Source organism: Carcharhinus amblyrhynchos, chromosome X (assembly GCF_965287045.1).
Source record: "Carcharhinus amblyrhynchos chromosome X, sCarAmb.v2.hapA, whole genome shotgun sequence".
NCBI lineage: Eukaryota > Metazoa > Chordata > Chondrichthyes > Carcharhiniformes > Carcharhinidae > Carcharhinus > Carcharhinus amblyrhynchos.
The window spans coordinates 4,604,254-4,630,947 of NC_137359.1; the positions used below are offsets into that span (position 1 = coordinate 4,604,254).

Here is a 26,694-nt window from a genome sequence, read left to right on the forward strand (position 1 = left end):
CCTTAGTTTAAAGCCATGCCCCCTCGTGCTAGATTTTTCCATCAGAGGAAAAAGGCTATCACTATCCACCCTATCTAAACCTCTAATCATCTTATATGTTTCAATAAGATCCCCTCTCAGCCGCCTTCTTTCCAGCGAAAACAACCCCAAATCCCTCAGCCTCTCCTCATAGGATCTCCCCTCCATACCAGGCAACATCCTGGTAAACCTCCTCTGCACCCTCTCCAAAGCCTCCACATCCTTCCTGTAATGTGGGGACCAGAACTGCACAATACTCCAAGTGCGGCCGCACCAGAGTTGTGTACAGTTGCAACATAACGCTACGACTCCTAAATTCAATCCCCCTACCAATAAACGCCAAGACACTGTATGCCTTCTTAACAACCTTATCTACTTGATTCCCAACTTTCAGGGATCTATGTACACATACACCTAGATCCCTCTGCTCCTCCACACTATTCAAAGTCTTCCCGTTAGCCCTATACTCAACACATCTGTTATTCCTACCAAAGTGAATTACCTCACATTTCTCTGCATTAAACTCCATCCGCCACCTCTCGGCCCAGCTCTGCAACCTGTCTAAGTCTTCCTGCAAACTATGACACCCTTCCTCACTATCTACCACACCTCCGACTTTGGTGTCATCAGCAAATTTACTGATCCACCCAACTATACCCTCATCCAGATCATTAATAAAAATCACAAACAGCAGTGGCCCCAACACAGATCCCTGAGGCACACCACTTGTAACCGAACTCCATGATGAATATTTACCGTCAACCACTACCCTCTGTCTCCTATCCGCTAGCCAATTCCTAATCCAGTTCCCTAGATCACCCCCAATCCCATACATCTGCATTTTGTGCAGAAGCCTACCATGGTGAACCTTATCAAACGCCTTACTAAAATCCATATACACCACGTCCACTGCCTTACCCCCATCCACCTCTTTGGTCACTTTCTCAAAAAACTCAATAAGGTTAGTAAGGCACGACCTACCCGCTACAAAACCATGCTGACTATCTCCAATCAACTCATTACTCTCCAAATAACTATAAATCTTATCCCTAATAATTTTTTCGAAAACCTTGCCCACAACAGAAGTGAGACTCACCGGTCTATAATTCCTGGGGAAGTCTCTGTTCCCCTTCTTAAACAATGGGACAACATTCGCTAACCTCCAATCATCTGGTACTATACCAGAGGCCAACGACGACCTGAAGATCAGAGCCAGAGGCTCTGCAATCACTTCTCTTGCCTCCCAGAGAATCCTGGGGTAAATCCCATCCGGACCAGGGGACTTATCTATTTTCAGACCCTCCAGAATATCCAGCACATCCTCCTTATCAACTGTAACACTGTCAATTCTACTCCCCTGCAACCCAGTGTCCTCCTCAGCTATATCCATGTCCCCCTGCGTGAACACCGAAGAGAAATATTGGTTCAATGCTTCACCAATCTCCTCCGGTTCCACACATAACTTCCCTCTGCCGTCTATAACTGGCCCTAACCTTGCCCTAACCAACCTTCTGTTCTTGACATACCTATAGAACGCCTTAGGATTCTCCTTAACCCTATCAGCCAAAGTCTTCTCATGTCCTCTTTTAGCCCTTCTTAGCTCGCTCTTCAACTCCCTCCTAGCCAATCTAAAGCTCTCTAGTGCACTATCCGAGCCCTCAAGCCTCATCCGAACATAAGCCTCCTTTTTCTTTTTAACCAACGAATCAACTTTTTTTGTGCACCACGGTTCCCTAGCCCTACCAATTCCTCCTTGCCTGACAGGGACATACCTATCACAGACCCACAGTAGCTGCTCCTTGAAAAATCTCCACATTTCAGACGTTCCTAGTCCCTGTAATTTCCTAGTGCAACCCATGCTCCCTAATTCTCTCCTAATAGCCTCATAATTACCCTTCCCCCAGCTAAAACCACTGGCCCGAGGTTCATTCCTATCCCTTTCCATCACTAAGGTGAACGTAACCGAATTGTGGTCACTATCACCAAAATGCACACCAACTTCCAAGTCTAGCACCTGGTCTGGCTCATTTCCCAGCACCAAATCCAATATAGCCTCACCTCTAGTTGGCCTATCTACATACTGAGTCAAAAAACCTTCCTGCACACTTTGCACAAAAACTGACCCCTCTAACGAGCTAGAGCTATAACAATTCCAATCAATATTAGTAAAGTTAAAATCCCCCATAACAATTACCCTATTACTTTCACTCCTAACCAGGATCGTTTCCGCAATCCTTTCCTCAACCTCTCTAGAACTTTTAGGAGGTCTATAAAAGACTCCCAACAGGGTGACCTCTCCTCTCCTATTTCTAATCTCCGCCCATACTACCTCAACAGACAAGTCCTCATCAAACCTCCTCTCTGACACTGTGATACAATCCCTGACCAATAAAGCTACCCCTCCCCCCCTTCTACCTCCTTCTCTACTTCGACTAAAACATTTAAACCCCGGGACCTGCAGCATCCATTCCTGCCCCTGCTCTATCCATGTCTCTGAAATGGCCACAACATCGAAGTCCCAGGTACTGATCCACGCTGCAAGTTCACCCACTTTATTGCGAATACTCCTCGCATTGAAGTATACACATTTCAAACCCTGCTCCACCCCACCCCTGCGATGCCATGCATTGCAGTCTCCATCCATGCACCCCTCACTTTCAACCCCTCTACTCAGGATCCCTCCCCCCCTCCGAATCAGTTTAAACTTCCCTGCATAGCCCTAGCAAACTTACCCCCCAGGATATTGGTCCCCTTCTGATTCAGGTGTAGACCATCCCTCTTATAGAGGTCCCACCTTCCCCAGAACGAGCCCCAATTGCTTAAGTACCTGAACCCCTCCCTCCTGCACCATCCTCTCAGCCACAAGTTCAAACTTTCCCTTTCTCTATTCCTCTCTAAACTATCTCGTGGCACAGGCAAGAGTCCAGAGATAACCACTCTATCAGTCTTGGCCTTTAGTTTCCACCCCAACTCCATAAATCTCTGCTTAATATCCCCTTCCCTTAACCTCCCTATGTCATGTGTCCCACATGAACAATAACTTGGGGTTGATCTCCCTCTCCTCTAAGAGTCCTGAATACCTTTTCAGATACATCCCGGACCCCAGCCCCTGGTAGGCAACACACCAGCCCTGAGTCCCTACCTTTACTTCCGACCCTCCTATCTGTCCCCTTAACCGTGGAGTCCCCAATCACGAGGCCCAATCGTTTACAGCCCCTAACCACCTGAGCTTTCACACTAGGCTCACCCCCAGTGAGCCCTTCGGCCCACGATGTTGCGCCAACCAGTTAAAAAACAACGACCCTCTAACCTAAACCAATCCCTTTTCGTCCATAAACCTGTCCACGGATCTCTTAAACGGATCATCTCCGGTATCAGCCTAGTGAGCCTTCTTTGCACTCCCTCCAAGGCCAATATATCCTTGCGCAAGTGCGGCGACCAAAACTGCACACAGTACTCCAGCTGCGGTCTCACCAGTGCCCTGCAGCAAGACCTCCCTGCTTTTATATTCTATCCCCCTCGCTATAAAGGCCAGCATCCCATTCGCCTTCCTGACCACCTGCTGCACCTGCAGGCTGAGTTTTTGCGACTCATGCACAAGGACCCCCAGATCCCTCTGCACTGTAGCATGCTGCAGCTTTTCACCTTTTAAATAATAATCCCTCCTACTATTATTTCTACCAAAGTGGATAACCTCACACTTGCTAACATTATACTCCATCTGCCAGGTCCTCGCACCTGGCGACTGATACCTCTGAAGCCTTATTCCAGCACAAGACAGTAAGCCTGGAACCTCTAAATGAAAGGAAGGGTTTTTGGGGGTTAAACAGAGCAAGTCGAAAATGGAAAAAATCCATTTGAAGTCACGGTTTTGTTGAATGGGCGACTAGGCTCCAGGGGCTAATTGCCAGCTCCGGGCACTGGAGCCCCCGGAGGAAAACCACCCATAACTGGGAGGACATGCAAACTCCACACAAACAGACTGAGACTGGAGTTGAACCCGGGTCCCTATGTTCATCGGGCAACATCCACTCTGCCGCGAAACCTCAATCTTTCGATCACATCACAACTTCCAGTGTATTAATTATCAAGCAAAGTTGCTTCAATTCAATGAACCTCTAGCTTAAATATTTATCAGAAATATGTACAAAACAGTCAAGATATTGATAGGTATGAAAACTGTTGAAAAAGTCTTAATACTCAAACAATGGACAGCTCTGGAGTTTCTGCTTGGCCTCAGCAACACTTTTATTCGTATATTCATCTTTCATTTGTGAAACATCCTAAGGTGCTTCACAGGAACATTCCCAAGCAGATACTGGGTCAGGTAACCAAAAGCTTGGACAAAAGAGGTAGGTTTTAAGAAGTCACTTTAAGGAGGAAAGTGGGGGACTGAGCCAGAGAGGTTTAGTGATGAATTGCAGAGCTTAGGACCTAGGCAGCTGAATGCACAGCCACCAATGGTGAAGCAATTAAAAAATCAGGAGACCAGAATTAGAAGTGTAGAATTGGGAGACGACACAGTGGCACTGCTGCCTTACAGCAGCAGGGACCCGGGTTCAACTCCAGCCTCAGTCTGTTTGTGTGGAGTTTGCACATCCTCCCAGTTATGTGTAGTTTTCCTCCAGGGGCTCTGGTGTCCGAAGATATGCAGGTTAGGTGGATTGGCCACACTAAATTGCCTCTTCGCGTCAGGGAGATTAGCAGAGTAAATATGTGGGATTACATGGGTAAGGCTTGGGTGGGATGGGCCAAATGGCCTCCTTCTGCACTGTATGGATTCTACGTACAGGTGTGCGCGCGCTGGAGGAGACTAAGGAGATAGAGGGGGCTGTGGAGGATTTGAAAACAAGGATGAGGATTTTAAAACGTAGACATTACCTAACCAGGAGCCAATGTCAGTCAGTGAATACATGGCTGATGTTAAGACTTGGGTAGCAGAGATTTGGATGTCCTCAAGTTTTCAGAGGGTAGAATGTGGGAGAGCAGTCAGGAGTATCTCAAAGACAAATCTTGAGGTAACAAAGACATGAATGATAGTTTCAGCAGTAGATAAACAGATGGGGCAAAGGGGGAAATTGGGGCTCAAATATGAGATTGGAAGCTCAACCCTGCATCAGATGCAACATCAAGGGTGTGAACAGACTGGCTTAATCCCAGAGAGGGATGGAGTTGCGAGCTATGGAACAAGAGCTTGAAGCAGAAAGCAAAAATAATGCCTTCAATCCTCCCGGTATGGATTTGGAGGAAATGTCTGCTCACCCACCACCTCGGGGTGGGACAAGCAGTCTGATCATTTAGCAGCAGCTAAAGGAGGAGTGGAGAGAGGTGGTGGGGAGGTGGAGCTGGGTGTACACATGAAAACTAAACGCTGCGTTTTCAGATGATGATGCGGAGATACCGGCGTTGGAGTGGGGTAAACACAGTAAGAAGTCTGACAACACCACGTTTAAGTCCAACTGATTTATTTGATAGTAAACTCAAGTTTTCGAGGTTTCTCTCTTCTGAAAAGTGGGACTGAGAGGTAAACGTGACCAAATGGGTGGAGGTGGATTCGATAGGGTCTTTTAAGAGACTTTTAGATAAGTACATGGAACTTAATAAGATAGAGGGTTATAGGTAAGCCTAATAATCTCTAAGGTAGGGACATGTTTGGCACAACTTTGTGGGCCAAAAGGCCTGTATCGTGCGGTAGTTTTTCTATGTTTCTATAAATGGAGAGTAATAATAAAAACTGAGCAAGCAGTGATAAATAAACTGCCAAACTGCAGAGTTACACAAGGTGGCAAGCACCTAAAGAAGTAAGTGTCGCGAAATTGAGTTCGTAAAGAATGTAAAAATGCTAGAGAGACGAAATATTGCGTGTTCCCTTTAAAAGCTGGTTTTGGTTTCTGTGCTTAGAGGTTTAAAATGCAAAGTACATACTGAATCCAAGCTGAGACACTTGCACCCAAGGCCAAACAAGGTTGCCTTGATACAGGCTTCAGGCATTTGAATTTCGCCCAAATTTAAAGCAGGCACTCAGCTACCAAGAATCTATAAGATTTGGATTTGATGCTGTTTAAAAAAAAGACCAATCCTGTTATAGGAAAATTGATAGGTCAGCACAAGTATAAAAGAGAGGGCAAGAGGGAAAAACAGGAGTTAGCATCTGCCACCTCTTAAGTCCCGACAGCTCTCCAGCCTGCCAGCTTTATATATCTTTTAAGAGAAGGCAGCACCTAACCAGCAAAAGATACCAAATCAAAAAGAACTTACAGCTGGAGAAATCAACCAAGAAACTCCAGAAAGTTCTGAAAGACCCAAAACCTGGTTGTATTTTTTTTTGGAGAGTGACTAAATTCTGTTATTACTTTTTTTTTTGGTTAATGAATGAATATTGTATTTATTTGAACAGCATTCCAGTAGAATCTTATTTTATTCAGTATATTATTTCTTTAGTTAAAGCTCCCTGTTTATTAAATAAATCGTTAAGTGTTCATTTTAGAGTGTCAACTATTTCTGAGAGTTGCCCGCTAAATGTTACTGAAGAATAGTTCACACCTTCCCACACACAACAGTTTACGAGGCAAGGCATTCCTCTTTGGGGGAATTTGGTGTTATGCTTCAAAAAGGGGACAACCTCCGCATCGTAAAAACAGTTTTAAGTCACTGGCTTTCAACAGAATAATTCTCCTGAATCATTGGTCGGGAATTTCCTGAGTAAATTTCCAGTGCAGCAGAAACCTCCACAATGAAATTCTCAGTCACTAAGATGCTGATATCTAGAAATGAAAAGGACTCGCAGTCTCAACACAGAATGGTTACTTTTCCAAATGACAAGTGATTGGCTACTAACCACTGACTCAAAAACAATGCAGGCAAAATCTTACAAAGAGCATGACAGGCTCTGACCCTGGCAAACGCAGTTCAATGCGAGGAGGTAATGGACACTTCATACCCAGGATAGGACGTATCAAGGGGAAGGTTTAAGAGCCAGCTCGCTGCATTATCGGGCTCACTCCTCATCACGTCTGAGCATTATGAGCTGATAGTAGTCATGACGTGGAGATGCCGGCGCTGGACTGGGGTAAACACAGTAAGAAGTCTGACAACACCAGGTTCAAGTCCAACCGATTTGGACTTGAATTTAAATCGGTTGGACTTAAACCTGGTGTTGTCAGACTTCTTACTGTGTTCATTATGAGCTGGGCATAAACAAATAACAATCAAGACTTACATCACTGGAGGCCATTCAGTCCTTTGTGATTGCAGCAATTCCTTTGATTGAGTAATCCAATACAAGTCCCACTGACCTATTCTTGTTTAGTTCCTGTGTTTGTTCTCCTACTTCAAATATTTACCCACTTTTCCCGACGCAGGAATTTATTGCCCAAATCATCTACGTTCAACTCCCCAGAATAACGGGCACATCTGTCACTGGGACAGGAGGGCACCACCCTGGCCCTTAAAGGGGGTATCTGCTTTCAGGCGCTCACAAACACCTGACACTGCATGTGACCATTGAGCCACAAGGGAACATTTATGTTATTATTTAAATCGCTGTAGAGTGAACCAATAGATCTATTCCCATTCCAAGCACAAAGTAGCACTAAAAACACAATTTCAGACCTGGAGTTTCTGCATGATTTCTGCTCAAACAACAGCAGAATTAAGGAGGAAGGAAATGTCACAGTGAAAGGATCAGGAAATTTTAATCCTGAGCTGTGTTCAGAACCACTTAATCCCATGATCTTTTACGCAGTATCAAATGTACCTGCCCACTCGCACTGTTCGGCAGGGCAAGTTTCCTCTGACTGCGCCTATCCAGGAGTGGCTCATCACACGGCTCCCAGAACTATAAGCCCAAAGGCATCTGTGGTCACACGAGCAGCACGGTGACACAGTGGGTTAGCGCTGCTGTCTCACAGCGCCAGGGATCTGGGTTCGATTCCCCGGGGGCACGGTGACACAGTGGGTTAGCGCTGCTGTCTCACAGCGCCAGGGACCCAGGTTCGATTCCCCGGCAGCACGGTGACACAGTGGGTTAGCGCTGCTGTCTCACAGCGCCAGGGACCCGGGTTCAATTCCCCGGCAGCACGGTGACACAGTGGGTTAGCGCTGCTGTCTCACAGCGCCAGGGACCCGGGTTCAATTCCCCGGCAGCACGGTGACACAGTGGGTTAGCGCTGCTGTCTCACAGCGCCAGGGACCCGGGTTCAATTCCCCGGCAGCACGGTGACACAGTGGGTTAGCGCTGCTGCCTCACGGCGCCAGGGACCCGGGTTCAATTCCCCGGCAGCACGGTGACACAGTGGGTTAGCGCTGCTGCCTCACAGCGCCAGGGACCCGGGTTCGATTCCCCGGCAGCACGGTGACACAGTGGGTTAGCGCTGCTGCCTCACAGCGCCAGGGACCCGGGTTCGATTCCCCGGCAGCACGGTGACACAGTGGGTTAGCGCTGCTGCCTCACAGCGCCAGGGACCCGGGTTCGATTCCCCGGCAGCACGGTGACACAGTGGGTTAGCGCTGCTGTCTCACAGCGCCAGGGACCCGGGTTCGATTCCCCGGGGGCACGGTGACACAGTGGGTTAGCACTGCTGTCTCACAGCGCCAGGGACCCGGGTTCGATTCCCCGGCAGCACGGTGACACAGTGGGTTAGCACTGCTGTCTCACAGTGCCAGGGACCCGGGTTCGATTCCCCGGGGGCACGGTGACACAGTGGGTTAGCACTGCTGTCTCACGGCGCCAGGGACCCGGGTTCGATTCCCCGGGGGCACGGTGACACAGTGGGTTAGCACTGCTGTCTCACGGCGCCAGGGACCCGGGTTCGATTCCCCGGCAGCACGGTGACACAGTGGGTTAGCACTGCTGTCTCACGGCGCCAGGGACCCGGGTTCGATTCCCCGGCAGCACGGTGACACAGTGGGTTAGCGCTGCTGTCTCACGGCGCCAGGGACCCGGGTTCGATTCCCCGGCAGCACGGTGACACAGTGGGTTAGCACTGCTGTCTCACAGCGTCAGGAACCCGGGTTCGATTCCCCAGCAGCACGGTGACACAGTGGGTTAGCACTGCTGTCTCACGGCGCCAGGGACCCGGGTTCGATTCCCGGGGGGGCCACGGTGACACAGTGGGTTAGCGCTGCTGTCTCACAGCGCCAGGGACCCGGGTTTGATTCCCCGGCAGCACGGTGACACAGTGGGTTAGCACTGCTGTCTCACAGCGCCAGGGACCCGGGTTCGATTCCCCGGCGGCACGGTGACACAGTGAGTTAGCGCTGCTGTCTCACAGAGCCAGGGACCCGGGTTCGATTCCCCGGCAGCACGGTGACACAGTGGGTTAGCGCTGCTGTCTCACAGCGCCAGGGACCCGGGTTCGATTCCCCGGCAGCACGGTGACACAGTGGGTTAGCGCTGCTGTCTCACAGCGCCAGGGACCCGGGTTCGATTCCCCGGCAGCACGGTGACACAGTGGGTTAGCACTGCTGTCTCACAGCGCCAGGGACCCGGGTTCGATTCCCAGCTTGAGTCACTGCCTGTGTGGAATTTGAACGTTCTCCCCGTGTCTGTGTGGGTTTCCTCCGGGTGCCCCGGTTTCCTCCCCACAGTCTGAAAGACCTGGTTAGGCGCATTGGCCACGCTAAATTCTCCCTCAGCGTAACCCAAACACACCGGGGATTTTCACAGTAACTTCACTGCAGCATTAAATTTATAAACCCACCCCTTAATGAGCTGACCTGTAGCCACCAGCAGTCAAGTGAAGTCTCGCTCAGGTCAATTTTACCACAGTCAAAATAATTTGAAGTTATTAAGTTAAACTGAGTTTGAATCTGCCCTTGGAACACAAAACCTGTGATCGGCAGCAACTGGAACCGCTGACTGGCCTCGTTTTTCAGCTGCTCTAGATTTTCTGTTTATGTGACTTTAATCCAAGTAATATTGCGCCCCCCCCCCCCTCCCCCGAATCAGTCATGCCGCTTTTGATTGCACTGGTTTATGAGAGTTTATATTTTGCCCTTGTGCAAACAAGCCTCCCTTTAGAGGCATGGGTAGAATTTCATCTTGGCAAGACTGACATCTTTTTCAGTGCATTTTCCTGATTGTGTCCCTAGCAGAAACTCCAGGCCTTAATCTTTAGGAAAGTCATTGCAAACTTACTTTCGAAGGAGTCCGGATTTTTTTACTCTTCTGTTTCTTCAGCAACTCTTCGTGCTCTCGGAGTTTCTCCAGGTCTTCGTGCTGCCTGAGCTTCAGCAAGTCTTCATTCTCACCGAGCTTCAGGAGGCTTTCATTTTCTCTCAACTTTTGCAGCTCTTGCTCTTTCTTTCCATCCACCTGTTCAACTCCTTCAAGTACCCCACTTTTCCCCAGTACCTTTAATGAGAAATGACTTGTAAGGAAGGTCCACAGAAAACAAGTGCACAGTGACAAAATACAGCACACAATTATCAAGACTTCCCTGTGCCTCTCTATTTGTTCAATATTGCTATAGGTTTCTAGCCATGACTCAATGCCAGCACTGAGTGAAAAGGTAAAGCACTTCCAGCGACCTGCACTGTCTTTCAGATGAGACATTAAACTAAGGCCTCATCTGCCTTCTCAGGGAGGCCCGATGGCATCATTTTAAGAGCAGGAGATCTCTCTCTGTGACCTGGCCAACATTTATCCCTCAGCTAACAGCCAAAACAGATGACCTGGCACTTACTTAACTGCTGCTTAGGAGGCCTTGCCGCGTGCAAACTGGCTGCTGCATTTTCTACATTAGAACAATGGCGACTCTTCAAATTTAATTCATTGGCTGTCGAGTGCTTTGGTGGCCCTGCGATTAGGCACAATATAAACACAAATTCATTCCTTTCCTGCTAAAATTCAAATCCACCAATTTAGATGCTTTCGCATCTCAACATCAACAACGTGCTCAAATCAAGGCTCTTCAGACCATCTCCTACACAAATTCTTGCCTAGGATCTTGAAACCGTGGAGTTTTTGCACTTTCCAGAGCCTCTCTCTTTCCACATACAACGTGCATGCTTTTAAAAACTAAACGTGACATTAGCCAGACACCACTTCCTGATTCATTTCAGCTTCCACTGAGCTTAGTCTCCCGACACAGGCATGGCTATCAACATGAAGATCAGAACCTAAGAATGTAACAACTTAGGAACGCAAAAAATGAGAACTGGAGTCTTTCAAACCTGCTCCCACATTCAACAAGGTTAGGGCTAATCTTCTACCTTCCCACACCAGCCCTTAATTATTCCCTTAATACCCAAAAGTCTGTCTTGACTTTAATATCCTCAACTACTGAGCACCCATAGCTCTCTGGAATAGAAAATTCCAAAGAATCCCAACCCTTTGAGTAAAGAAGTGTCTCCTCATCTCATGTCTAAATGGCTGACCATTCAAAGGCTGTGACCCCATGTTCCAGCTTCCCCACCCAGGAGAAAGACTTACTCAGCATCTGCCTCCTTAAGATCCTCTCAGAATTCCTCTGCACAAAGTCATTCAGCCCATGTTTGCACCAGCTTGCCGAATGAATTGCCACTCTCCCGCCTTCTCCCCATAACCCTACATATTCTTCCTTTTCAGATAACCTGCCTCCAGCACTCTCTCGGGCAGTGCATTCCCCATCTGGCCTGAGCTGAACCACTTACTGTGTGAAAATGTTTCTCCTCACATCTTGTTGGCCTTTGTTTTTGCCAATTACTTCAAACCTGTGTCCTGGATTCTAAATCCCTTCACAAGTGGGAGCAGTTTCTCCCCATCTACTCTATCCAGACCCCTCAATTTTGAATACCTCCATCAAACTTCCTCTCAGCCTTTTCTTCAAAAAAAAGTCTTAACTTCTCCAGTCTATCTTCATAATTGAAGTCTCTCATCCCTGGAACAACTTTCCTGAATCCTTTCTGCCCTCTCTCGGAATGCTTTTACATTCTGCCTAAAGGCTGCCTTACAGAACTGGGTACAATGTTCCAGCTGAGAAACTAGTACCTTTATACAAATTCAATATAAGACCATAAGAACGTAAGGCATAGGAGCAGAATTAGGCCACTCGGCCCATCGAGTCTGCTCCACCTATTCAATAATGGCTGATATTTTTCTCATCCCCATTCTCCTGCCTTTTCCCCATAATCCCTGGGACATAACCTCTGGGGCGGCACTTATGTGGGATCACAGGGATGGGGCCAGGGTGGGATTGTTCTCAGAGGCGGTGGAAGCAGGTACATTAACAATGTTCAAGGTACATATTGATAGTCACAAGAATGGGAGGCACACAGAAGGATAGAAACCACTTATTGGTACAGGCTTGGTGGGCCAAAGGGCCTGCTCGTGTGCTGAGTTGTTCTTTGTGTAGCATATGCAATTCTCCAGTCCTACGGTGCCATCCGAGTCTAAGGAAGGCTGGAAAATTATTAGTGCCAGTGCAATCTCCAGTCTCATTTCCCTCAGTATCCTGAGATGTCTCTCATCCAGTACTGCTGTCTTATCAACTAAGTGCAGATAGCTTTTCCAATAAAAATTAAATCAAAAGTAAAATTAAAGTTTACTTATTATTCACAAGTAGGCTTCCATTAACACTGCAATGAAGTTACTGTGGAAATCCCCTAGTCGCCACACTCCGACACCTGTTCGGGTACAGAGGGAGAATTTAGCACGGCCAATGCACCCTAACCAGCACGTCTTTCGGATTGTGGGAGGAAACCGAGGCACCTGGAGGAAACCCACGCAGACACTGGGAGAACATGCAAACTCCACACAGACGCTGACTCGAGCCGGGAACTGAGCCCGGGTCCCTGGCGCTGTGAGGCAGCAGTGCTAACCCACTGTGCCACGTGTTATACTCCTCCATTTTTAAACACTTCTAGTGTCTGAATGACCTCATGTTTCATCATGACCTGGATAGCATCATCTTTCTTGGTAACGGTGGATACAAACTGGTCATTTCATTCCTCAGCTACATCCCTTGTGCAGTCCCTAACCAGCCCTGCTGGTCTTTTTACTACTGTTTTACTATTTATACGCCTGAACAATTTTACATGTTTAAATTAGACTCTCTTTCATTCTGCCAAATTCCAAGGAACATAAGAACTGGGAGCAGGGGTAGGCCATCTGGCCCCTCGAGCCTGATCCGCCATTCAATATCATCATGGTCTAGTGTACTCAACTTTCCTCAAAGGACAATGCTATCAACCCAGGAACCAGTCTCGTGAGGGCAAGGAGGTCAAAACTGCAGACAGTGCTCTAGATATGGTCTGTATAATTGCAGCAATATTTCCTTATTATTTTTACTTATTGTATTACTGGGGCGGCACGGTAGCACAGTAGGTTAGCACTGCTGCTTCACAGCCCCACGGTCCTGGGTTCGATTCCTGGCTCGGGTCACTGTGTGTGTGGAGTTTGCACATTCTCCTCGTGTCTGCGTGGGTTTCCTCCGGGTACTCCGGTTTCCTCCCACAGTCCATCTGGATGGCCATAAAACATTAGACAGGGGTCGTGGGTAGAGAGGTGGACTGGTGGTGTTGAGATGGCAGCGTGGGCTCGTTGGGCCAAAGGGCCTGTTTCCCGGGCTGATTTTGTTCTTTGTTCTTTGTCCACAGATGTGCGGGTTAGGTTGATTGGCCATGCTAAGAAATTGCCCCTTGGTATCCAGGGATGTGCAGGTTAGAGGGATTAGTGGGTATAATATGTAGGGATATGGGGGTAGGGGCTGGGTGGGATTGTGTTCGGTGCAGACTCGATGGGCCAAAGGGCCTCTTTCTGTACTGCAGGGTTCTATGATTTGATCAGGTTTAAGACCTTAGCTTGAGGGCGTTACCCAATTTACTGATCAGATTTAGAGTGATAGAGCAATATAGCACAGAAACAGGCCAACCAGCGCATGCTAGTACCCATCCGGCCAGTCCCAATTGCCTGCATTTGACCCATATCCCTCTAATCCTTTCCCATCCATACACTTAGCCAAATGCTTTTTACATGCTGCAATTGAACTTGCCTCACCCACTTTCTCTGACACCATCCTCTGTGAAGAAGTTGCCCCTCAGGTCCCTTTTGAATCTTTCCCCTCTCACCTTAAGTTTATATATTGTATATAACTGCAGTTCTGTTACTCTGCAAGATGTCACATGAATCATATATCCCCTCCCCCCTCCACGCCACCACCAAGCATCATTGCGATGCAAGCTGCAGATGATCCACAGATATCAGGTAGGATTTTGGCTCAGCAGGCAGCTCTGCACAATATTAAAACCCTTATTGACTCACACACCCATCCACAAACTTTAATTTAATTCTTAGATTACTAATTATTTGAATTTGAATCAAACAAAATTAAATTGCAGGTGAACCCCCGAAGTCAGGAATTGCAGAACTGGACTAATCAAGTCAAAATGCTTTATAAAAAAAATTATCTACCATTTTTGCCGGGTAAATTTAAATTAATCCTGTATGTCTTTTAATATCCTTTAATAAAAATTTCAAGACCTCAACCTGTCTCAAAAGCCAGTGTTTCAACTGAATAGTTTCACCTCAGCTATCAGACAGAGCTTTCCATCCACACTTCAAATAGACTGGGTCTGTACTCGTTGGAGTTTAGAAGGCTGAGGGGGGATCTTATAGAGACGTATAAGATAATGAAGGGGATGGATAGGGTAGAGGGAGAGAGATTCTTCCCGCTTAGAAAGGACAGCAGGACTAGAGGGCACAGCCTCAAGATAAAGGGGGGGGGCGGTTTAGATCGGAGTTGAGGAGGAACTTCTTCACTCAAAGGGTGGTGAATCTCTGGAATTCTCTGCCCGTTGAAGTGGTGGAGGCTACCTCGCTAAATATATTTAAGTCACGGGTAGATAGGTTTTTGGTAGGTAAGGGAATTAAGGGTTATGGGGAGAAAGCGGGAAAGTGGAACTGATCCACTTCAGATCAGCCATGATCTTATTGAATGGCGGGGCAGGCTCGAGGGGCTAGATGGCCCACTCCTGCTCCTATTTCTTATGTTCTTATGAAAGACATGCTGGTTCAGAGCGAATTCCAGACACCCACCATCTTCTGCATAAAAATGTTCTTCCTCTACTCTTACTGCCACTTAACTTGAATTGATGCCTCCTGGTTCTAGAATTCTCCACCAAGGGAAACAATTTTATCCTGTCCACTCTCTCTCTCTTCCTCTATCAAGTCACCCCTCAGCCTTCTTTGATCCAAGGAAAATAACCCCAACTTCTCCAATCTCTCATCATAGCTACAATTCTCCAGCCCTGGCAACATTCTTGTAAACCTCCTCGGCACTCTCTCTCTCCAGGCCAATTACACCCTTCCTGTAGTGTGGTGTCCAGAACTGTACACAATACTTCAGCTGGGGTCTTATCCTCATTATATCCCTACTTTTATATTCTATACCTCTGTCAGTGAAGGAGAGCATTCCATAGGCCTGTTTCACAACTTGCCTTTTGAGATCTTGTGTACTTTTTCGCCAAGATCTCTGGCTTTATCTACCCCTCTTAGTATATTCCCATTTATTGTGTACTCCTTACAATACAATGCAGAAAAGGCCCTATGGCTTATTGACTCTACATCAACGTTACCTGCAACTAAAGGTGCAGTAATCCCATTTTCCTGCACCCCATCCATATCCTCAAAACTATCCACCACTTGGCCAAACTTTGTGCCGTCTACAGATTTCTCGATCATGCCCCACATTTTCAAGTCCAAATAGTTAATGAATAACACAAACAGCAAGGGTCCCAACAACGGAGGAACACCACTTGAAACAACTTTCCATTCACAAGGGCATCCAATGACCAGGGGTGGTATGCAGGAAAGGGACTTCTGCAAGGTGGGGGGGGGGTGGTATACAGGAAGGGGTGCTCTGCAAGGGGTTGGGGGTGGTATACAGGAAAGGGAGCTCTGCAAGGGGGGGGGTGGTATACAGGAAAGGGAGCTCTGCAAGGGGGGGGGGTGGTATACAGGAAAGGGAGCTCTGCAAGGGGGGGGTGGTATACAGGAAGGGGTGCTCTGCAAGGGGTTGGGGGGGGGGGGGTAGGCAGGAAAGGGAGCTCTGCAAGGGGGGAGTGGTATGATGTGCAAGTGTGAGCCATGATGGAGGGGACATGTTGGGGTCCACCAGGGGATTCATGTTGACCATGGGTTTTGGTGGGGTGACAGTGCTGCCGATGATGGAAGGGAAGGATTGCTGGGAGGTGGTCTCCCGGTTCAGGAGGGGATCAATTAAAACACACAGACTCTAGTCTTTAATTGCAGTTCAAACGGTTTCAATTCTTTTGCTCGCTGTTCCGCTGCAATTGTCTGTCTCTCTCTTTTGCTTCACATTCAAGCTGTTTCCTTTCCTTTTCTTTTCCTTCTTCCCCTGCTTCTGATTCAAGCTGGTTTGTTTGTCATTAAAATTCTAGCCAGTTCCAATGCAGGCTGTATTTCTGGCAAATTCAGACACTGAACTAGCCCTGAAATTATCTCCGCCTACCTCACTCCCTTCACTTGCTTGCCAATTCCAAAAGCTTTGCTCTAACCGTCTTTTGTAAAGCACCCCAACTGATTTCTCCCACACCGAGGAAAGCTTTAGTCAACTGAAACAGCTGTTATCCCATAAGGTACTCCCTATTTAATCAGATGCAATACTATAACTCCAAGAGTTGGCTGTAATGGAACAGTGCTTTCTTGCACAAAGTAACGCAAACACCACAGGCTTGCACGATACAGGGCTCAGTATATAGGCTCCAACTGCTTAGTTAATTACCAATCCCCAGGGTGCCCGTATTAACAAGTCTGACAAGGGAGATCAGTGATTCCCCCATGCAAGTCACGGGGGTTATCACAAACACCTGAAAAGAAAACACCAATACTCAAAGAACAACACAGCCCGGGAAACAGGCCCCTCGGCCCAACGAGCTCGCGCCGCCATCTTAACATTGTGAGTTCCCCCTCTCCACCCATGACCCTTGTCTATGCTTATGGCATTCCACATTGAGGGAAGACTAATTTAGGGACAATTTGTTACACCAATCAGCCTTAGAGCACATCTTTGGGGTGTGGGAGGAAACCGGAGCACCCGGAGAAAACCCACGCAAGCACGGGGAGAATGTGCAAACTCCCGCAGACACTGGCCCAAATCCATGTGTCTGCACAGCAAACAGTGATAGTCACTGAGCTGTCATGGTGCCCAGCATCTGGTCCAGTTTAAGCGTACACTAATGACGTGAAGTACTCGGCTACTCTCGAAACATCCAAGAGCAGCCCTCATACGACCCATCGCGTGTATGCCCCGCGTTGGGCAACAAAGCGGACCGCAAGCACCTGTGGATTAAAAAAAGAGAAAAACATCAATACCATGCACATCCTTATACACACAATCAAGGGAATCCCCAGAAGCTCAAAAGGAAAACAAGTGAGCCAGAAAATATGTTGGAAGGTCCATAGGAATCAATTGATTCCCAGGGCGTCCCAAGAATCCCAAACCTTATTTAAAACAGTCTCCTGTATCGCTCCATCTCCATCCCGCTCATGTGCCTAAGTAACTCTTAAACAACTCAACACCAACTCTGAAGCCAGCCAAGGAATCATAGTTCTTGCATCCCAAATGAGCCCGCAGTTTTGTTAGAGACCAGATCAGAAACCCTGTTATGAGGTTGGACTAGATCCAACTTTTTTTTTGATTTTAGCATTAGTATGGGAAGGCATTCCACTCCAGATGTACTTCTATCGACACACTAAAAAGCTTTTAACAATGCAGTTTAAATATAATGAATTAGCTTAACTTTTATCAATTGAAATACTTAAACATGACAAGATACAATTCTTAACTGCTAATTTAAGCAATATTCCCCAGACTTAAACTCTTCTTCAAGATCAGTTAGCAAACAACTCAGGCTTACATGGTCTCAAGCCTCCAGAATACCTCTGTAGAGAGAAAAGAAAAAGGAAGAGGCCTCCTGCTCCTTGCAGACCCAAGTAAAAACTCTCCAAATTAACCTCACTCTGAAACCAATGTCATCATCTTATTGAAACCAAAGCCATGATCTTATTGAATGGCGGGGCAAGCTAGATGGCCTACTCCTGCTCCTATTTCTTATGTTCTTAACCCCAGGGAGGGAAAAAAAACCAAAGGGTGCATTAACTCCAGTTAAACCAAACACCTCATTATGTGGGATCAATTATTCTCCTGCATTGTCAGCATACGGGTTGCCTGGAGCAGACTAATCAGCACTGTATAACCAGAACTGACTTCTAAACATACCCTTCACACAAACCATTCTTTTAAAGGCACAGTATCGTCACACCTGGGCATCTTTTCATATTGTTGGGTAGATGGCCATATTGTAACTCTACTGGAACACATTGGCTAGGAGTGCAGCTATTTATGGAGCACAACTCTTCAGTACTACTGCCGTGATATTGCTAGGACCCAGAGCACTTGCAGTATCCAGTGCCTTCAACATTTCTTGTTATCTTCTGGAGTGAATCTAAATGGCTGGAGACTGGCACCTGCAATGGTCGGGACCTCAGGAAGTTGAGAAGGATCATCCAACTCAGTGCTTCTGGCTGAAAATGGCTGCAAATGCTTTAGACTAAGCCTTTGCACTGATGTTCTGGGCTCCTCCATCATCTGGGATGGAATATGTGCAAAGCCAACTCCTATTCCGGTTAGTTGTTTAATTAGTCACCACATTGACAACTGTAATAATAAAAGCAAAATACGGCAGACGCTTGAAATCTGAAATAAGAACTGAAAATGCTGAGAAAACTCAGCAGGTCTGGCAGCATCTGTGGATGGAAGCAGTGTTAAGATCTCATGACTTCTTCAGAGCTGTGGGAGTAATCCATTAGTTGTGAAATCTCTTGGCTCTGACTGAAGAACGTTGCTTTGCTGTTTAGTATGCAGGTAGACCACCAGTTGACACCTCACTTTTAGGCACGCCCTCCTGCACTCTTCACTGAATCAGGGCTGACTCCTGTCCTGGTAGTAATGGCAAAGTGGGAGATAGGACGAGCCATGGGATAGACTGCGGTTGAATACAGTTCTGCTGCTGCTGACGGCCCACAGCGCCTCATGGATGCCAGTGCCAAGTTGTGAGATTTCTCTGGAATCTATCCTATTTAGCACAGTGATAGAGCCACAGAGCACAATGAAGGAGGTCCTTAGTGCAAAGATTGGACTTTATCTCCACAATGGACTCCAACGTGGATAAATGTGTAGTGGTCCATTTTGGCAGGACCAATGGGACGAAGGAGTACAATATCAAGGGTAGGAGTCTTAGCAGTGTTAAGGAGCAGAAGGATCTTGGGGTCCGGGTCCATAGGACTCTTAAATCAGCCTCGCAGGTGGAGGATGTGGTCAAGAAGGCGTATGGTGTACTGGCCTTCATTAATCGAGGGATTGAGTTTAGGAGTCGGGAGGTAATGCTGCAACTTTATAAGACCCTTGTCAGACCCCACTTGGAGTACTGTGCGCAGTTCTGGTCACCTCACTACAGGAAGGATGTGGAAGCTATTGAGAGGGTGCAGAGGAGATTTACAAGGATGTTGCCTGGATTGGGAGGCATGCCTTATGAGGATAGGTTGAGGGAGCTGGGTCTCTTTTCCCTGGAGAGACGAAGGTTGAGAGGCGACCTGATAGAGGTTTATAAAATGTCGAGAGGCTATTTCCCAGGGCTGAAATGGTCGCTACGAGAGGACACAGGTTTAAGGTGCTGGGAAGCAAGTACAGAGGAGATGTTAGGGGTAAGTTTTTCCCTCAGAGGGTGGTGAGTGAGTGGAATCAGCTGCCGTCAGTGGTGGTGGAGGTGAACTCGCTGGGGTCTTTTAAAAGACTTCTGGATGACAAGGTACCTCACAGGAGGTTATTGCAGAAGGTCGGGGGACATGGAGTTGGGGGTAGGGTGTTAGCGTGGATAGAGGACTGGTTGTCAAATAGGAGGCAGAGAGTGGGGGTCAATGGGTGCTATTCGGATTGGCGGTTGGTGACTAGTGGAGTGCCCCAGGGGTCGGTGCTGCGGCCTCAGCTATTTACCATTTATATAGATGATCTGGAGGAGGGAACCGAGTGCAGGGTGTCGAAATTTGCTGATGACACCAAGATTGGAGGAAAGGCAAATTGTGCGGAGGGTGTGGAGAGTCTACAGAAGGATCTAGATAGGCAGGGTGAATGGGCCAGGAACTGGCAAATGGAATTTAATGTTGGCAAGTGCGAGGTGGTCCACTTTGGTAGGAATAATGGTAGGAAGGACTATTACTTACGTGGCAAAAAGCTGCAGCAGGCGACGGTGCAGAGGGACCTCGGGGTCCTTGTGCATGAGTCGCAAAAACCCAGCCTGCAGGTGCAGCAGGTGGTCAGGAAGGCGAATGGGATGCTGGCCTTCATAGCGAGGGGGATTGAATATAAAAGTAGGGGAGGTCTTGCTGCAGCTGTATAGGGCATTGGTGAGGCCGCAGCTGGAGTACTGTGTGCAGTTTTGGTCGCCGCACTTACGCAAGGATATTTTGGCCTTGGAGGGAGTGCAGAGGAGGTTTACTAGGCTGATGCTGGAATTGAGGGGGTTGAGCTATGAGAGGCTGAATAAACTAGGCTTGTACTCGTTAGAGTTTAGAAGAATGAGGGGAGATCTCATTGAGACGTATAAGATGATGAATGGGATGGATAGGATAGAGGTGGAGAGACTCTTCCCGCTCAGAAAGGACAGTAGGACTAGGGGGCACAGCCTCAAGATAAAGAGGGGGCGGTTTAGATCAGAGTTGAGGAGGAACTTCTTCACTCAAAGGGTGGTGAATCTCTGGAATTCTCTGCCCGTTGAAGTGGTGGAGGCTGCCTCGCTAAATATTTTTAAGACGCAGGTTGATGGGTTTTTGATAAGAGAGGGGATTAAGGGTTATGGGGAGAGGGCGGGAATGTGGAACTGAGCCACGACAGATCAGCCATGATCTTATTGAATGGCGGGGCAGGCTCGAAGGGCTAGATGGCCTACTCCTGCTCCTATTTCTTATGTTCTTATGGGTATATGGGATTTAATGGGATTGGGAGTTACAGATAGTTTTATGGCTTGGTAGGTATGGATGTGATCGGCGCAACTTGTAGGCCAAAGGGCCTGTTTGTGCTGTAGTGTTCTATGTTCTAAGGATGTGCAATGGTCACTCCAACCAATATTGTCATGTCATTTGGCACAAGTTCTCAGAAGTTAGCAGGGAGTCTTATTTTGCAGGATCGATTGGACCGGATGTGCCTCTGTTTTTCCTCGATGACAAGTGGTCTATTCAGTTTTCTTCTTATTCAGCTTTTCTATTATGATTTGCCTGGGCCATATGAGGGCAGTGGAGAGTCAAACCACATTTCTGTGCGCTTGCTGGATTCACACCAAGAGCAGTCTCTCTTCAAAAAAAAAAGACATTGGTTTTCAGAACAATCCAGTAGGTTCTTGATCAATGCGGAGAGCAGCTTTTTACTCCATCTCCATCAAATTAACTGAATTTGAATTCTCCCAGCTGCCATGGAACACATATCCCTGGAACATTAACACGGGTGTTGATTACTAGTCTATTAATATCACTATTACACAAGACCAGTGATTCCAAAATGTGTGTGTCAGAGTGTCCCTCTGTACTGTAAAACATTGAGGCACAACTCCTAACTTCCGTGTCTTCTTCCCTTACTGGGAGCTTAGTTTTTAACTTCTGTACTCTCACCTTTTTTAACCTCTTGTTTCTCCCAGAGTCTTTGCACCCTTTTTTAAGTTTTCACTTTTTGTGCAAGCGCATGAGCCCTTTATCTTCAGTTCCAAGTCCCGTTGGTCACACGCATGGCCAACACGCATGTTCAGCTCTTTCCCAGCTGGCTCATGCACGGGAGGCCCAGGATTGTTTAAGAGTTACTTAGATAGGCACATGAGCGGGATGGAGATGGAGGGTTATAGGAGACTGTTTTAAATAAGGTTCAGGAGCCTTGGGACGTCCCTGGGAATCAACTGATTCCTATGGACCTTCCAACATATTTTCTGGCTCACTCGGGGATTCCCTTGAATGTGTGTATAAGGATGTGGATGATACTGATGTTTTTCTCTTTTAATCCACAGGTGTTTTGGTCCGCCTTGTTGTCCGAGGGGCATACACGCAATGGGTCGTACGAGGGCTGCTCTTGGTTGTTTCGAGAGTAGCCGAGTACTTCACATCGTTAGTGTACGCTTAAAACGGACCAGATACTGGGCAACACGACAGCTCAGTGACTATCACTGTTTGCTGTGCAGACACATGGATTTGGGCCAGTGTCTGTGGGAGTTTGCACATTCTCCCCGTGCTTGCGTAGGTTTCCTCCCACACCCCAAAGATGTGCTCTTAGGCTGACTGGTGTAACAAATTGTCCCTAAATTAGTTTCCCTCAATGTGGAATGCCATAAGCATAGATAAGGATCATGGGTGGAGGGGGGACTCAATGTTAAAATGGCAGTGCGGGCTCGTTGGGCCGAAGGGCCTGTTTCCCGGGCTGTGTTGTTCTTTGTCTTTGTATTCACCAGATCTTAGGCATGTTACCCACAGGGCTGAAGTCAAAGGCCAGTGTCAGCTTTAGTATATGAATTTTGAATTATTTTGAATCTTTTCTACCCTCCACAGCATACTTGGAGGATCTTTATGGAACACCACTGTGCTGAGGGATAGTATAGTGAGAGGGATAGACACCATTCTCTGCACCAAAGAGCAAGAGCCCAAGTAGCTGTGCTGCCTGCCCGGTGCCTGGATTTGAGACAGGGCTGGACAGGAACCTGCAGTGGGAGGGCTGTGACAATACCGTGCCTTTATGTAGTGTATTCGTGTCATGTTTCCTGTGCAGGATCTCTTGTAGCAGTTTGTTTTTATTATTGGTGCCATTTTGTCTGTACACAGTAGCACTGTGTTGTTGTTTAATTGCCACATTGTTTGTTTTAATAGAACATAGAACACTACAGCACAAACAGGCCCTTCGGCCCACAAGTTGCGCCGCTCATATCCATACCTACCAGGCCTATCTAAAACCCTCAATCCCATTAATCTGGGCTAACACAGGATTTTAGTGTTATCCCCTGGGATATTTCAGAGTGGGGCTCGATTAGGTTGATGGTCAGGTAAGGTCATATGACTGAGTGGAGTTAGGCTCATACAGAGAAATAGGAGCAATCTGCTGTTTCGGATCTTTTGAGATGTCTTTCTGTCTCTCTCCAGCTGAAGTGTAAATTGGAATCGACCAGGAGATAAGTCTTTCTCTGAGATTCTGCTGTTTGGGGTTGAATCTCTCTCTCTCGAGGTTGTTGTATGAGAATTAGAAGACAGGCATCAGTCTGCATCTCTGTCCAGAGGTGTCAAAAGGCTGGAAAGCTAGCACCAAGTGAGCAGATTTCTTTTTTGTGCTAATTCTGAAGAAAGGCGCGTGTCTATGGGCAACTTTACAGATTACAAGTTAAGAACTACACTGTCATGTTTAATTAGTAAAAGTTATGCGAATTATTTTTGCTATATTTGCCCTTAACAGGGGGAAGTTCCATTTTGCATGATCCATGTAGGTACCAATGACACAGGCAAGACAGGGAAAGAGGTTCTTCATCATGCTATAAAATAAACGTGTGGCATGAATCTTATCTTGCCACTTCTATGTGATGGAGTCATGAGCTACTTCTGCATCTGAAGAATGGCGAATGAGACTGGCGAAGACAGGCACACTTCTGATCTATTTTCTTGGTAGAGGGATTGAATTTCGGAACCGTGAGGTCATGTTGCAACACTACAAAACTCTGGTGCGGCCGCACTTGGAGTATTGCGTACAGTTCTGGTCGCCACATTATAAAGAAAGATGTGGAAGCATTGGAAAGGGTGCAGAGGAGGTTTACCAGGATGTTGCCTGGTATGGTGGGAAGGTCTTATGAGGAAAGGCTGAGGGACTTGAGGTTGTTTTTGTTAGAAAGAAGGTTGAAAGGTGACCTAATTGAGGCATAGAAGATGATCAGAGGGTTAGATAGGGTGGAGAGTGAGAGCCTTTTCCCTCGGATGGTGATGGCTAACACGAGGGGACATAGCTTTAAATTAAGGGGTGGTAATTATAGGACGGATGTCAGAGGTGGCTCTTTACTCAGAGGGTAGTAAGGGCGTGGAATGCCCTGCCTGCAGCAGTTGTGGACTCGCCAACTTTAAGGGCATTCAAACGGTCAGTGGATAGGCATATGGATAACATTGGAATAGATTAGGTTAGAGGGTCATTAGATTGGTTCCACTGGTCGGCGCAACATCGAGGGCCGAAGGGCCTGGACTGCGCTGGAATGTTCTATTTGTTCCAAGTTCTGTTAAGAGAGAGAGTCTTTGATGCAGCAGCTGAAGATGGTTGGGCCTAGGAACTCCTGCAATGATGTCCTACAGCCAAGATGATTGACCTCAAACAACCTCAGAAAAAACAATATGGAGAGAGGGGGCCTATTTCCCTTTGCAGAGTCAATAACCAGGGACACAGCGGCAGGAGGACTGGATGCGAGTTCAGGAGTTTTTCCATTTAGAGGATAAAGGAAGTCTGGACCTCACTGCCTGAAATAGTGGTGGAGGCACTCAGCGTTAGAAAAGGACATACATTTGGACTTTAACTCAGAGGGCATTGAACACTACAGGAAGGATGTGGAAGCTATTGAGAGGGTGCAGAGGAGATTTACAAGGATGTTGCCTGGACTGGGAGGCATGCCTTATGAAGATAGGTTGAGGGAGCTGGGACTCTTCTCCCTGGAGAGATGAAGGTTGAGAGGCGACCTGATAGAGGTTTATAAAATGTTGAGAGGAATAGATAGGGTGGATTCTCAGAGGCTATTTCCCAGGGCTGAAATGGTCACTACGAGAGGACACAGATTTAAGGTGCGGGGAGGCAAGTACAGAGGAGATGTTAGGGGTAAGTTTTTCACTCAGAGGGTGGTGAGTGAGTGGAATCGGCTGCCGTCGGTGATGGTAGAGGCGAACTCGCTGGGGTCTTTTAAAAGACTTCTGGATGAGTACATGGGATTTAATGGGGTTGGGAGTTACAGATAGTTCTATGGCCTGGTAGGTATGGATGTGATGGGCACAACTTGTGGGCTGAAGGGCCTGTTTGTGCTGTAGTGTTCAACGTAACAGCTGGAAAATGAAAGAGGCCAGTCCACACAAAGCCTCCTCCTATACCACTTTTTTCCAATGATTCTAACTCAACTTTCTTTTGTTTCAGGTAGGATTCCAGCCAGTGGTGCGTTTTCCTCCCATTCTATTTCAGTTCAATTTTCTTGATGTTTCACTCCCGTGATGTCTAGGACTGTCACTGGCACTGCAGCTCTGGCATTTACATGCTTGCAGACAGAGTGTTCGTGTCAGTTCAATGACCTGTCTTCAGATGGTTGAAAAATCCATGAGAGTCATGAACCTGTAACATTAACACTCTCCACAAATGGGCAGCATGGTGGCTCAGTACTGCTGCCTCACAGCTCGGGTCACTGTCTGTGCAGTGTCTATACATTCTCCCCTTGTCTGCTTGGGTTTTCTCCCATAGCCCGAAACACGTGCTGGTTAAGTGCATTGGCTGTGCTAAAGTCTCCCAGTGTGCCCGAACAGGCGCTGGAGTGTGGCGACTGGGGGATTTTCACAGTAACTTCATTGCAGTGTTAATGTAAGCCTACCTGTGACACTGACACGTAAACTTCAAGTAATAACGTGTCTTCTTATTATTGCTACCAACGTGAATGACCTCAGATTTATCCACATGATACTGCATCTGCTAAGCATATGTCCACACACTCAGTCTGTCCAAATCACCCTGAAACATCTCTGCATCCTCCTCACAGCTCACCCTCCCACCCAGCTATGTATTGATTGCAAATTTGGAGATAATACATTCCGTTCCCTCTTGCAAATCATTAATACATAATGTGAACAGTTGGGGTCCCAGCACAGATCCCTGCAGAACTCCACTAGTCACTGACTGCCAATCAGAAAAAGACCCATTTATGCCAACTCTTTGCTTCCTGTCTGCTAACCAGCTTTCTATCCATCTCGGGACATTACCTGCAATCTCATGTGCTTTAACTTTACATAAGAGTCTGTTATGTGAATGTTGTTGTTTATTGCAAGGGGAATGGAATATAAAAGCAGTTGGGAAGACTACATCTGAAGCACAATGTATAGTTTTTGGCTCCTTATTTTAAGAAGGATATACTTGTTACAGAAGCTGTATGGAGAAGATTCACACAGAAGACTAGAACTAGCGGGCACATCTTAAAAATGAGAGGTCTCCTATTTAAACTGGAGATTAGGGGAATTTTTCTCTCCAGGCATCATTAACCTGTGGAATTCCCTTCTCCAGAAAGCAGTGGAATCTGGATCAGTGCATTTGTGGAGTTGAAGCGCTCTGATTTTCTCCCACAATCAGAAAGACATGTTGGTTAAGTGCATTAGCCGTACTAAATTCTCCCTCAGTGTATTGCAAACAGGCGCCAGAGTACGGCGACTCAGGGATTTGTGTAAGCTTACTGGCAACACTAATAAATAAACTTAATAAAACTGTTGCCAGATCTGTTGCATATTTCCAGCATTTTTGATTATTATCTCAAGAGGCTGAAATTTTAGTGACAGAAAGGGAAGATATAGTAAGTGCCAACCACAGACATGCTGATAAAACTTCTGAAGTGAATATTTGAAATGATGCCTCACTGACAAGAGTCATTTGAATATTGCAA

General features: G+C 47.1%; 1 protein-coding gene across 4 annotated transcripts in view; it reads right to left on the reverse strand.

Annotated features, from left to right (window-relative positions):
• The window catches only part of LOC145361953 (zinc finger protein 148-like), a 146,079-nt gene that overhangs the window by 77,230 nt on the left and 42,155 nt on the right, over positions 1–26,694 (reverse strand). For all 4 annotated transcript variants that reach the window (XM_080217953.1, XM_080217950.1, XM_080217952.1 and 1 more), the window contains exon 3: positions 10,157–10,372. In XM_080217953.1, the coding sequence (XP_080074079.1) occupies positions 10,157–10,372 (216 nt within the window). The remainder of the gene's footprint in view (positions 1–10,156; positions 10,373–26,694) is intronic.